Source organism: Sordaria macrospora, chromosome 2 (assembly GCF_033870435.1).
Source record: "Sordaria macrospora chromosome 2, complete sequence".
NCBI classification, from domain to species: Eukaryota; Fungi; Ascomycota; class Sordariomycetes; order Sordariales; family Sordariaceae; genus Sordaria; species Sordaria macrospora.
The window spans coordinates 4,448,302-4,460,598 of record NC_089372.1 but is presented as its reverse complement, the minus strand read 5'-3'; the positions used below and the strand labels follow the sequence as shown (position 1 = coordinate 4,460,598).

At 52.2% G+C, this 12,297-nt stretch overlaps 3 protein-coding genes across 3 annotated transcripts; all 3 read left to right on the top strand.

Annotated features, from left to right (window-relative positions):
* Nucleotides 1–242: 242 nt before the first annotated feature.
* SMAC4_03122 (uncharacterized protein) lies at nucleotides 243–6,708 on the top strand. Its single transcript, XM_066089892.1, has 2 exons — nucleotides 243–1,263; nucleotides 1,363–6,708. Exons 1-2 carry the CDS (start codon nucleotides 1,196–1,198, stop codon nucleotides 6,416–6,418), a joined length of 5,124 nt encoding a protein of 1,707 aa, XP_065946206.1. The 5' UTR covers nucleotides 243–1,195; the 3' UTR covers nucleotides 6,419–6,708.
* A 94-nt stretch (nucleotides 6,709–6,802) lies between these two features.
* Nucleotides 6,803–8,505, top strand: SMAC4_03121 (uncharacterized protein; the record flags this gene model as incomplete). The annotated part of the gene is made up of 2 exons (XM_066089891.1): nucleotides 6,803–7,078; nucleotides 7,166–8,505. Exons 1-2 carry the CDS (start codon nucleotides 6,982–6,984, stop codon nucleotides 8,503–8,505), a joined length of 1,437 nt encoding a protein of 478 aa, XP_065946205.1. The 5' UTR covers nucleotides 6,803–6,981.
* Nucleotides 8,506–9,163: 658 nt separating this feature from the next.
* Nucleotides 9,164–11,144, top strand: SMAC4_03120 (uncharacterized protein). The gene has a single exon (XM_003349484.2). The coding sequence runs from the start codon at nucleotides 9,529–9,531 to the stop codon at nucleotides 10,441–10,443; it is 915 nt and encodes a 304-aa protein (XP_003349532.1). The 5' UTR covers nucleotides 9,164–9,528; the 3' UTR covers nucleotides 10,444–11,144.
* The last annotated feature ends 1,153 nt before the right edge of the window (nucleotides 11,145–12,297 follow it).

Sequence of the window (12,297 nt, the reverse complement as noted above, 5' to 3'; positions counted from 1 at the left end):
GCGTCAGACAATTAAGAGCCTCGTCCAATCAGAATCTAGGCTGATCTATGGCGGGATCGGAAAGATAAGAAAGGCGCAACGAAACGACCCGAGACAATCGCGATGGGAATCCTGGAGCCAGAGTACACTCTTAACGTATTGGTAATAGGTATCAAAGAAACGGTGATGATGACGAGAATGAGAGTCTAGACAACATGAGCTGTGATATGGCCACTGCAGCACGAACGAATTTATATCTCTGCCTGGCCAGAAAACGATAGTGTTCAGTTGTTCTTGGTAGTGTTAACCTGTGGTTTAGTCGGCCGGGATTTCCTATAAAACAGCTACCTATGTTGATGGGACCTTCCCGTTCAGGCCTTGCCGTCTTACATACCTACTTGCTGCCTTCAGTCACGTTCTTGTGACTCGGCAAAGCAAGCCCGAAATAGCGTGGATGAAGAACTCTGTGGATGATCAGTCCGAGACCGCAAGAAACAGACGATATTGTGCGAGTCCGAGATGGGATTTGAATATTTGATCTCCGACCGCTTGTTGATTCCAAATGATCAGACGCTTGGAAAAAGTTTTTGAATTGACAACTGGCAGGTCTAAAAGACTCTAGGATGCCCCACTATCAAGGCTAAAAAGTAAAAAGAGGTGTCAAATCGACCCCACTGGCGTGCCAATTGCTCGTTCCCTGTTCCAACAACAGTGCAACCCCCCCAGCGTTGCAGCAGCCACGGTCCTCTGCAGTCCACCTGCTGCAGGCGCGCTGACCACTGAACGCCATCCCAATTCTGAATCCAGCTTGCCGGCGGGGAGGGTCCTCCACAGCGGGGAACGGCAGGCAACTTTAGCACAGCGCAACTGGAATCCCAGCCAAGACCAGAAGGCCCATCATCCACCCGAGACTGGAGTTGCTTCCATTCTTATCCAACTTAAAGTCGACCGGAGTCCGGAAAATTCGTTTCTCTTTTGGTCCTCCCGTCAGCTCTCGAGGAAGTCGGTCTTCCCTCGCTCGCCGCATACTTAGACCGCCACGGAACATCATCATCTCTCAACGACCGGACTTTGCGACAAGACAGGGAAGTTTCCCACGTCTTTTTTGCCTGTCTCACCCGCTTTTCCCGAGACATCGCCAACGCCTCGGTCATCGATAAACACACTCCATCTGTGTCCAGCTCGCTCGCCACGGAGGCGCTGCTGAGCGCGTGAAATGGGTTTCGCTCAGTGCGGGTGGCCGATATGGCGGACTGACGACTTCACGCCATGCTTCCAGGAAGAGTACGTTCCATGCTGTCGCCGGATTTGCGCTTATCAGATCATGACAAAATCCTGCCTATCTTGACCACTGCCGACCGCTAACAAACCTTGTTTTCTCAGTTACCTTAAGATCCTCCTACCATTGATCATCGTAGGACTGTCCCTACTACGACTTCTCATCTCAACTCTCCTCCGGGCTGCCAAGCAAAAACCAAACCGCGCCTACCTATACGATCGCATCGCCGATAACGACGAAGACCGCACTCACCTGCCCAGAGACGAAGAACCTGTCGACGAGAGTGACGAAGATGAGGCGCTAGCCATCGGCGGTGGCCGCCTTGCGCTGGCCAAGGTTACCACCAAGGGCTCCATCGTTCAGGCCGATACTCCTGCTGGTCAAACCCTTCTTACCGTTGTCGAAGTCCTCGCCATCGCCGGTCTGGTCGGTGTCAACGTTGCCGCATTGGTTCTCGAAGCCTACAGCGGTCGCCATGGCAAGATCGCTTCCATCGCCGGTCTCAGTGCCTGGACCTATGTTCTGATTCTTGCCGCGCTGCGTCTCTTCCTTGGAAACACCCAGTGGCGTGTACCGCACCTCTGGAACCACACGGCTACCATCTACTTTGCCCAGTGGCTGTTTTCGCTCATTGGCTTCCGCTCCGCCATTGTTCATCCTGCGACCCAGTTCAGGCAGATCTTGACCATCGTCGACTTCGCCTTGACCTCGCTCCTCTTCTTCATGTCGATCAGCACACGCAAAGGAAACAAGACGGTCATTCTAGAGTGGGAGGACGGTATTCAGCCAAGTCGCGAGAACTTGGCCTCTCTCTTCTCCCACTTCACTTTCGGCTGGGTTGACTCCATCATGTGGGAAGGCTGGAAGGAGCCGCTGACTGCCGACCGCGTCTGGAATCTGCTTCCTAGCGATAAGGCCGCCACGGTTCTGGCCAACTACCGCCAGGTCAAGAAGACCACTTCCCTGTCTTTCCACCTCTTGAGCTACTTCAAGGGCATGGTTGCTGCGCAGGCTGCCTGGGCTGTCATGTCGGGTGCCTTCACCTTTGCGCCCACCCTGCTGCTCAAGGCTATCCTCGAATATGTTGAGGATCCGACCCAGGCCCCTCGTAACGTCTTGTGGCTCTATGTGATCCTCCTCCCCATCACGGATGTTATCCGCTCTGTTGGAGACGCTCAGGCGCTTTGGATCGGGCGCAAGATTTGCATCAACATCCGTGCTATCCTTGTCGGTGAGATCTACGCAAAGGCGCTCAGGAGAAAGGCCGCCGCCGGTAACGACAAGGTTCTCGGCGAAGACAAGAAGAATGAAGCCCCCGCCAAGAAGGGCTTCTTCGCAAAGGTCAAGCGCGCCTTGGGTCTTGCGAAGGATGACAAGAAGACCACTGATCAGTCTGCAGCTGAGGCCGCTGTTGCCAAAGCCAAGGATAAGGCCGCTGAGGCCGATGAGCAGGCCAATCTGGGAACCATCACTACCCTGATGTCCGTCGACAGCTTCAAGGTCTCTGAGGTCACTAGCTATTTGCATTTCCTCATTGCCTCGGCTCCCACACAGCTGCTTGTAGCTGTTATTCTGCTTTATAACGTCATGGGCTACAGTGCCATCCCTGGCTTTATCATCATGGCTCTCCTCCTTCCTGTCAACATTGGGTTTGCCAAGACTTTCCAGTATACACAGAAGAAGATTATGTCCGCTACTGACAAGCGCATCCACACCACCAACGAAGTGCTCCAAAACATCCGCATCATCAAGTACTTCGCCTGGGAGCACAGGTTTGAAACCATTGTCGACGAGAAGAGACGGGCCGAGCTCAAGGCCCTGCGTACGCGGTACATGGTCTGGGCTTGCGCCGTGGCTGTCTGGAACACCGTTCCCATCCTTATCACTTTCTTCACCTTCTTTGTCTTCACCGTCATTGAGAAGAAGCCGCTGTATCCCTCTATCGCTTTCACTGCCATTTCTCTCTTCATGCTGCTCCGCTATCCGCTTGACCAGCTTGGAGACATGATTGCCCATGTGCAGGAGTCCAAGGTGTCCGTGGACCGTATCGAGGAGTTCTTGTCTGAGGAGGAGACCGAGAAGCAAAAGCAGCTTGGCCAGGACAATGTCGACGAAAACGGCAACAAAGTCATCGGTTTCAGAGGCGCCAGCTTCATCTGGGGCGGCAGGAACACTGTTGCTGAGGATGGAAGCATGGCTTTCCGTCTTCTTGACCTCGACGTCGAGTTCCAGGAGGGCAAGCTCAACGTCATCACTGGCCCCACCGGATCTGGAAAGACCTCTATGCTTATGGCTTTGCTTGGTGAGATGACCATTCTTAAGGGTCGTGTCTTCCTTCCCGGAGGTCGCAGCCGTGAGGATGTCCGCCCCGACCCCGAAACTGGTCTTGCCGATACTTGCGCCTATGTTGCCCAGCAAGCCTGGCTTGTCAATGGCTCTATCAAGGACAACATTCTGTTTAGTGCACCGTTTGATGAGCAGAGATACAAGGACGTCATTGTCGCTTGCGCTCTGGAGCGTGATCTGGAGATTTTGGATAACGGTGACGAGACTTTGGTTGGTGAGAAGGGCATCACCCTCTCCGGTGGCCAGAAGCAGCGTATTTCGTTGGCTCGTGCCGTCTACTCCAACTCTAAGCACCTTCTCATGGATGACTGTCTCAGCGCCGTTGATTCTCACACCGCTCAGTGGATTTTCAGCAACTGCATCATGGGTCCTTTGATGAAGCACCGCACTTGCATCCTCGTGTCACACAACATCCCTCTCTGCGTTCCTTTCTCCGACTTCGTTGTCCAGATGACCAACGGTCGTGTCACTGCTCAGGGTGCTCCTCAGGAGCTCATCGCGGCTGGCAGGTTCGGCGAAGACTTCGTCCAAAAGTCTCGTCCTGGCTCTGCTCATGTCTCGCGCGTTCCTTCCCGGGTGCCGTCCAGTGTCGGAGAGGAAGGTGACAACACCATGATCAACGAAGCCGACGGCAGTGAATCTCAGACCAAGGCTCAGACGATCAAGAAGGAGCACAAGAAGCAGGATGCCATGGAAGAAAGCAAGGCTACTGGTGCTGTCAAGTGGCCTGTCATGAAGCTCTACCTCACAGCTATGGGCAAATGGTGGTTCTGGGTTTTGGCCGCCGTTGTCTTTGGTGCTCAGCAGTTCTCTGGTGTCGCCACCAGTCTTTGGATCAAGGAGTGGGCTAACCAATACGCTACGGACGAGGTTGTTGCCCCTACTTTCAACATGAACTCGCAGAGTTATTCCAGCCAGACCGTCTCGCCTACCTATTTTGCTTCGATCTCCACGTACGTCAAGGGCAACGATAGCAACATCTTTTCGGCTAGCGCGAACAAGGATGTCAACGTCGGTTACTACTTGACCGTACTGGCTATCATTGGTATTGGTGGTGCCGTTGCCGCTCTTGTCAGAGACATGTGGATTTTCTTCGGTTCCTTGACTGCCTCGTGGAAGCTCCACAAGCGTCTGATGGGTGCCGTCGCCGGTGCCCGTTTCAAGTTCTTCGATGTCACTCCTCTCGGCCAGATCATGAACCGATTCAGTAAGGACCTGGAGGCCATTGATCAGGAGGTTGCGCCTATTGCCATTGGGGTCATGAGTTGTGTCCTCGCAATTGTCGTGACTGTTACTCTGATCGCCTGGATTACGCCCGGTTTCTTGATTGCCGGTTTCTTCATCACCATCCTCTACGTCTTCCTTGGTGCCTTCTACCTCCATGCCTCGCGCGACCTGAAGCGTTTGGAATCGGTGCAGCGCAGCCCTCTCTTCCAACAGTTCGGTGAGACTTTGAGTGGTGTCACCACCATCAGAGCGTATGGTGACGAGAGACGTTTCATCCGCGACAATCTTTCCAAGATCAACGCTCAGATCCGCCCATTCATCTACCTTTGGGCTGCCAACAGATGGCTAGCGTTCAGGACCGATGTTCTGGGCGATCTTGTTGCCTTCGCCGCTGGAGTCTTCGTCATTATGAGCCTTGGTAAGATCGATCCTGGTTCTGCGGGTATCTCTCTCAGCTATGCCATCGGTTTTGCCGACAACATCCTCTGGCTGGTTCGTCTTTATGCTATGAACGAACAGAACATGAACTCTGTCGAGCGTATCAAGGAGTACCTTGACGTCGAGCAAGAGGCCGAGGCTATCGTCGAGGACAACCGCCCCCCTGCGAACTGGCCTGCCCACGGCTCTGTTGAGTTCATCAACTACTCTACACGTTATAGGGCTGAGTTGGAGCCCGTCCTCCGCAACCTTACCTTCAAGATTGAAGCCCAAGAGAAGATCGGTATTGTTGGCCGCACTGGTGCCGGAAAGAGCTCTCTTACCCTGGCCATCTTCCGTGCTTTGGAGGCGGATGAGGGCAAGATCTTGATTGACGGCGTTGATATTGGTCTGATTGGTCTTCGTGATCTCCGCGAGGCCATCACTATCGTTCCCCAGGAGCCCACTCTGTTCATGGGTACCATCCGGACCAACCTCGACCCCTTCAACATGTACACCGATGAGGAGATCTTTGCCGCTCTTCGCCGCGTGCACCTGATCAAGGCTGATGAGGTCATCCCCGGCGCCGTTAGCACCGCTCTCCTTCCCCAGACCCCCGTTGCCCCTGTTGAGAGCGAGTCGGAGCCTTCCCGCCCCGCCACTGCTACCAACAAGAACATCTTCCTCGACCTCTCCTCTCCCGTCACCGAGTCCGGCAACAACCTCTCGCAGGGTCAGCGCCAGCTTCTCTGCCTGGCTCGCGCCATGCTCAAGAAGCCCACCGTCCTCGTCATGGACGAGGCCACCGCCTCGATCGACTACGCCACCGATTCGGCCATCCAGGAGACCATCCGCGAGTTGACTAGCACCATCATCACCATTGCTCACCGTCTGCAGACCATTGCCGACTACGACAAGGTTCTCGTCCTGGACAAGGGCGAGATCGTCGAGTATGGACATCCTTGGGAGCTGATGAAGAAGACCGATGGCAGCTTCAGGAGTATGTGCGATATGAGCGGAGACTACGACACGCTGGCCAAGATTGCCAAGAAGGCGTACAAGATTAAACAACTTGTCGACGTCGATGGGGATGACGAGCAGAGCAGTACGACTACCACTGCTGAGGGAAGCAGGACTGGAGATGAGGGGAAGAAGGATGGTGAGAACTAAAAGGTTTGAAGATAAAGACGAAAAGAGACGGACGAAAAGCGAAAATGGGATTATATGTCATGTTATGGAAATGATCGTCATGGATTATGGGAAACTCGGGGGAAATGGGAGGAGTGTTTTTTTTTCTGGGTTGGTTCCGGTCTCATGATGATGGAGGAAAAGCAGAAGGAGCGCATATTTCATTTGGTTTTCTAACACATTTTTGCTTTGAGATGATAGAAATCATCGACAGCGGGTATGGATGGTGTATATACATAGATCAGAATTAGGAATATGATTCGTTGAAAAGACTCATGTTGTCTCTGTCGTGACTGCGATGATGTTTGGAGACTTGGACAGCCATGCGCCACATTTCAAGCCACAGGAGCTCCACTTGTTCTACGCAGCTGCCTGTCCTCTGCTCCACTTCCCGTGGCGTCACGGTCAACGGTTAGGCAGACGTACTGTACCTATCATCCCATTGCTCACCTCACTACACCACTTGACGACTTCCTTCATTTCTCGGAACCCCTCAGTTCAACAAAAGCCTCAGAACCATATTTTTTGAATCAGAATCTCACAAGATGACGCCAAACACAGCGGAAGAAATCACCAACCCGCGCCGAATCCTAGCGGTTGCTCTCACCGACTCCTCTGACCATCTCGGCGCCGTCATCAGAGGTATGTCTTCCTCTTTTTTTTTCCTTCTTTGTTTCCTCCCTGTCTCAAAACTCAAGTAGAAAAAATCTAACCACAACAAAAAATTAGACTTAACCGGCACGGCCCCCACTCCCCAACAGCAACAAACCTCCTCCTCCGCAGAAGATTCATCATCAACATCCGAACAACAACAACAGGATTCAACAGAACTCTCGCCATCCCTAGCAGGAACAACCCACCCCCTCCCCCTCTCCACGCCCTACTACACCGCTTCCGTCCCCATCTGGCTCGATCTCATCTCTTCCCCCGCCGAATGGTCAGCGAGTTTTCTGAGCGAGGAGGCGAAGGAGGTGCTAGGGGTGTTGGGCGGGGTTGTTTGTGTTTTTGAGATTCCCTCTTCTTCTTCTTCGAAGAAATCCACCGGTGCATCGTCTTCATCAGGGACAGGGACAGGTGTGGGACAACAACAACAACAACAACAACAACAACAACAACAACAACAACAAGAAAAGACGAAGGAGTTTATTGAGGGTGTGGGCAAGGTGGTTAGGGAGGGGTTGGGCGGGTGGGAGTGGGATGGGGTTGGGTTGGCTGTTGGTGTTGCCACTACGGTTGGTGGGGATGAAATGGATGTCGACATGGAGGATGAGATCAACGAGTGGGAGGATTTGTGTGCGGAGTGGGGGTTGGAGTTTGTTCATCATCAGGTTGTGTCCCTTGATACCGCTTCAAAAGGAAAAGAGAAGGGCGACGATAAGGAAAAGAGGAACGAATACGGCGAAAAGATGGGCATCGCGAGAGTGCTAGAGGCGCTGCAGTCCAACGACTGGTCAGGCGGAGACGGTGCGGGTTCCACGGAAGGAGGTGGACCTTTCGGCGGGTCTGAAGACGACAAAGATACCGACTACATTGATGAGAATGACTGGGATACGGAGGACGAGTTTGATCTGGGCTTTGGGTACACCAAGAAGCAGAAGGCGGAGATGCGTAAAGCGTTTTGGAAGGGGACTGGGGAATCGGACAAGACGACGGAGGACTTGAAGGCGTTTAGGAATGTTATGCAAACTGTGGATGGGTCGAGGGGGGATGCGTGGGACGCGAAGATGAAGAAGCAGGCCAGAGAGGGGTTTTGGAAGCAGTTCGAGGAGGAGGTGAAGGAGAAGATGAAGGAGGAAGTTAAAGGGAATGGGAAGAAGGGCAAGGAGCAATCTGCCCCCGTCACAGCAAAGGCTGGACAGAGTGCTGGGCCTGGGTCTGGGTCGGGGACAGGAGACAAGGTGAAGAAGGAAGATGATGAGGAAGAAGAAATAGGAGAGGAAGATGTGGAGAAGATCGCCAAGATGATGCTCAAGCTGCAAGCGGTTAGGGATATGAGCGGCACAGTATCGGAAGAGCAAAGGAGGAAGTTGGCGTTGAAGGCTGTTGAGGAGGTTATGAGAGAGTTGTAGTGTCTTTTGAAATATGATATAGAAATACGAAGATGGAGTCGTAAAGTTCAGCAACTTGATGAACATGTCCGACAGTTTCCCGTCCAGTCACTCATGTTTAGCCACCAAAGAGACCGTTGCCCGATCTGACACACTTTTACCCACCTACCATTGGAACCCATGAGGACAACTACTAGATAAGAGGTAGTGTTGTCTACCCGAGCAGGGTTTGGGAACAGACAGGGCATCAACCACCTGCCTCCCCAAAGGGCATGAATGTAGAAGCGATGTGATTCTGAATTCGAAATTACGCTTCACATCCTGTTCACATGGGTCGTTCCTTCCTTGAGTACCTAGCAAGGTAGGCATTTGCCTGATAAGACAAAAAGAAAACTTTTGACATGTTGGTCGTCCCTTCCCAGATTCTAACCGTCGTCGAGATAGTGAACTAATGGGGACCTAAGTTTTCCCGATCTGTGCTATTGGATCCACCGGGAGGCCCTCCCTTTCCTTTCAGTTTCAATTTTTCGTTTGATGTTCCGCACAAAACCCTGTTCTTGGTCGTTCCCTGTTTGGCAGCACCATTGTGTCTAAGAAATCAGTTGCATGTAAAGTTTACGATAAATCACCATCCTGAAAGTAAAGTGACGGAGATGTTGATATTTTATCAACTTATCATCTGCAGCAAATGATTGATCGGGATATACAGATTCAGTGTGTGGTTTCCTGGATGTTCCAGAAGACACGCAGAACAATGAGCTCGTTTTCTATGCGTGTCTAAGAGTCAACATGATGGGACTCCTTTGGGTTCTGGACGGAGTAGGTCTCTGCTCAAATTGCAATGTCCAGTCCATATAAAGATGCCTAATTATCAACCAATTCTTCTTCTACTTTTCTCCCACATCCTAAACTCAGTTCTTTACTTACCACCTTGCAAAACTCCCAATCATCTAGGAACCGCAAAACGGACAGCCGAGACGATCAAACCTACACGACACAATCAAAATCACCCAGAACACACACCCATATCTTTGAGAAATAAAAATGAAGCAAGCAGCGTTCCGCGGCACTGCCCCTCCAATGGGTTGGGCCAGGAAATCACAAGCCCCAGGCGCTCGCAACTTGTACACTGCCTCTGATCACTCTCACAAGTCTTGCCCCACGTCCTCGTGCGACTCTTGCTTCGGACTCATTTACGAGGATGGATACGACTACGAATCTAACAGCGAGGAGTTGGACGATGATGCCGACGAGGATGTGGACGATTATGGCTCTGATGGTTGGGACCAGTCCCAGTCCCAGTCCCAGTACTCTCAGTCCCAAGCCTCCTCCATCTGCCCGACTCCGGTCGCTGGCCATTCTCATTCCCAGGTTAATACTACTGATCCGTTTTCCATGTCTTCAATGTCTTCTCTCTTCGGCCCTTCTTCTTGGTCTTCTTCTTCTCCCTTTTCTCAGCAATCTCAGGGTCATTCTCCCTTTGGTGCTCCTGTTCCTGCTCCGGCTCCTACTCCTACTCCTACTTCTCGTCGTCCTGCTCCTCCTCTTCCAGCACCCCTAGGTTCAAGGAGAAATGGGTCTCGAAGTTCTCAGCGGTGTTCATGCCAGAAATCCTCCAATGGGTTTTCTAACGCCTTCTCTTCTTCCGGTCCTCCTCCTCCAGGCGGTACTGGTAACGGACAGAGCCAGGGCACCACTACCGACACTCAGCTCTCCATCTTCACCAATAGCCAACACACCGGAACCGACAACCAGACCCAAACTGATAGCCAGGCCCTGGGGCATCTGCTCATCAATGGCCCTGGTGCCAAGAGCAAGAATGGCAAAGGCATGGTCAAGAACTTGAATGTGTATAATCCCAATATTACCATTCAGGTGACACCGGAGCACTTCAGCCAGATCTTCCCCGGAAAGAAGAGTGGTGGGCAGCGGAGTGGGAATGTCAGTAGCCAGAAGTAATGGGGTGGACAAGAAGAGTGGTAGGATAGACGGGGAAAGAGATTGGAGTGCTTCGATCGCTTGATCATAGGAGAAGTGTTGAGTGGACTCTTCGATACGGGTTGACGGTTTTTGGATCTAGAGGGGTTTTGGATATTTGATCTTGACGTTTGGTCTGAGAGAGAAGCAGAAGGGGATGTTTGGTAGTTCGCAATGATATGATTTGTTTTAACCGTCAGGAAGGTCTTGGATCTGTGATGTGTGTTGGAAACTCGTTATGGCTTCGCTCGTGTTGAGTAACGGAGATGGTGAGAAGACACAAAGGCATGTGATACAGTTGTCTTGAAGGACTTCGTCATCCTTCGTCGTCAGAGAGACGGTGAGACGTGGATACCTAAGATAAGGCAACCACGAGGTATCACAACAGGTCTTGGGAATAGGTAATAACTCAGTCAACATCATGAAGTGAGACCTCAAGCGAGTATCCATGCTGGTCATGAAAGCTGAGTGAGGGGTAACGAGATGCTCTGCTGCATGAGGAGGCTGGGATCAGGAAGTGGCTATATCATGAAGTGATAAGCCCGAGTGAGGACAATATCGATAGGCCGTCGAAGCTGAAGTTCTTCCAATGGTAAAATAGCGGGGACATATCTTCATTTCCCGGGTCCTCGGTCATCTTCTGCTGCGAGCACGTCGCAACGGCGCAAAAGCGCTGCTTGCACCGCACCTTTTCCTCGACCACGGTTGGTTGCATCTTGTCGTCTTCGGAAGATCCTGGGCTGGCAGAATCGTGGTAGGCAGCTAGCAGCAGTAGCTAGCAGACTAGCAAGGATCATGACAAGCCGGGCTTGTTCAACCATTGTCAAGGTAAAATCCCGTCAATACACGTGATGGGCATGGTGTTGACAGCAGAGCTTACACGGGCAAGCTCGTTTCCTATCTCCCGAGTCCCGTGGCACACACGAACACAAACACAAACAACCTTTGTCCTCCATTTGTGGTGTTGCTGAGTATGAAGGCTGTTTCTCTCATCTCCGGGCTTCGCCCTCTTCTCGGTCAAAAAGATGGTATCGGACAGACCATGGCGAACATGGATACACTATGGAGTAGCATGGCCCGCTGAGGCGGCCAGCCGGACCGAGCAAGGTGAGAAAACTGTCGTCCTATCGACGATGCTAGATGGCTTGGTGCAGCGTGCTTGTGTGCTGCGAGCGTGCGTGCATTGCATGAAAGACTGCAGTGCAGGACGCAATACGGAGCAAGGAAGCAAGGTACACAGACTAACAGGAAGGAACGAACACATGGAGGGACCTACATTAGTGCAGTTCGTTGATGGCCGCAAATGCGCGCTTCAATCTGAACTGGAAGTGATGACGAGATCACCTCCAGCATTCAAGGCTCAGCTTGGAGGGATATATACTTGACCACGTCTCCATCGTCGTGGTCGTGTCTTGAATCCCTCTCTCTGTTGTTGATGATTCGAGATGAAAGTTCCTGTTCCTGACAGATTGCATGAACTATGTCGAGATGTGAGATTCAAACGAGATGGCTGCTCTTTCCAAATGATGGCTGAACGGATAGGCATGAACGAGGCAAGAAGTGAGGTTGATTGGTGATAGCGGCTGCCGTCTGGGTGTGATGGGAGCCGATGGGGATCGCGCGAAAACGACGCACAACAAGCGCCCATTGGCCAATCGTGGCAGGGATTTAGACGCCCATCTCATCCGCTAAACCTAGACTGGTCAAGTCCTGTAAGTGATAACTCCAAAGCGAGTCCCCACAGCGGACAGATGTGCGGGGCCTTGTCCATCTGGTGCCTGATTGGCTGCATCGAGAACTGCTTCTTCTTCTTTTCAACTTCTCTCTTCTTTGGAA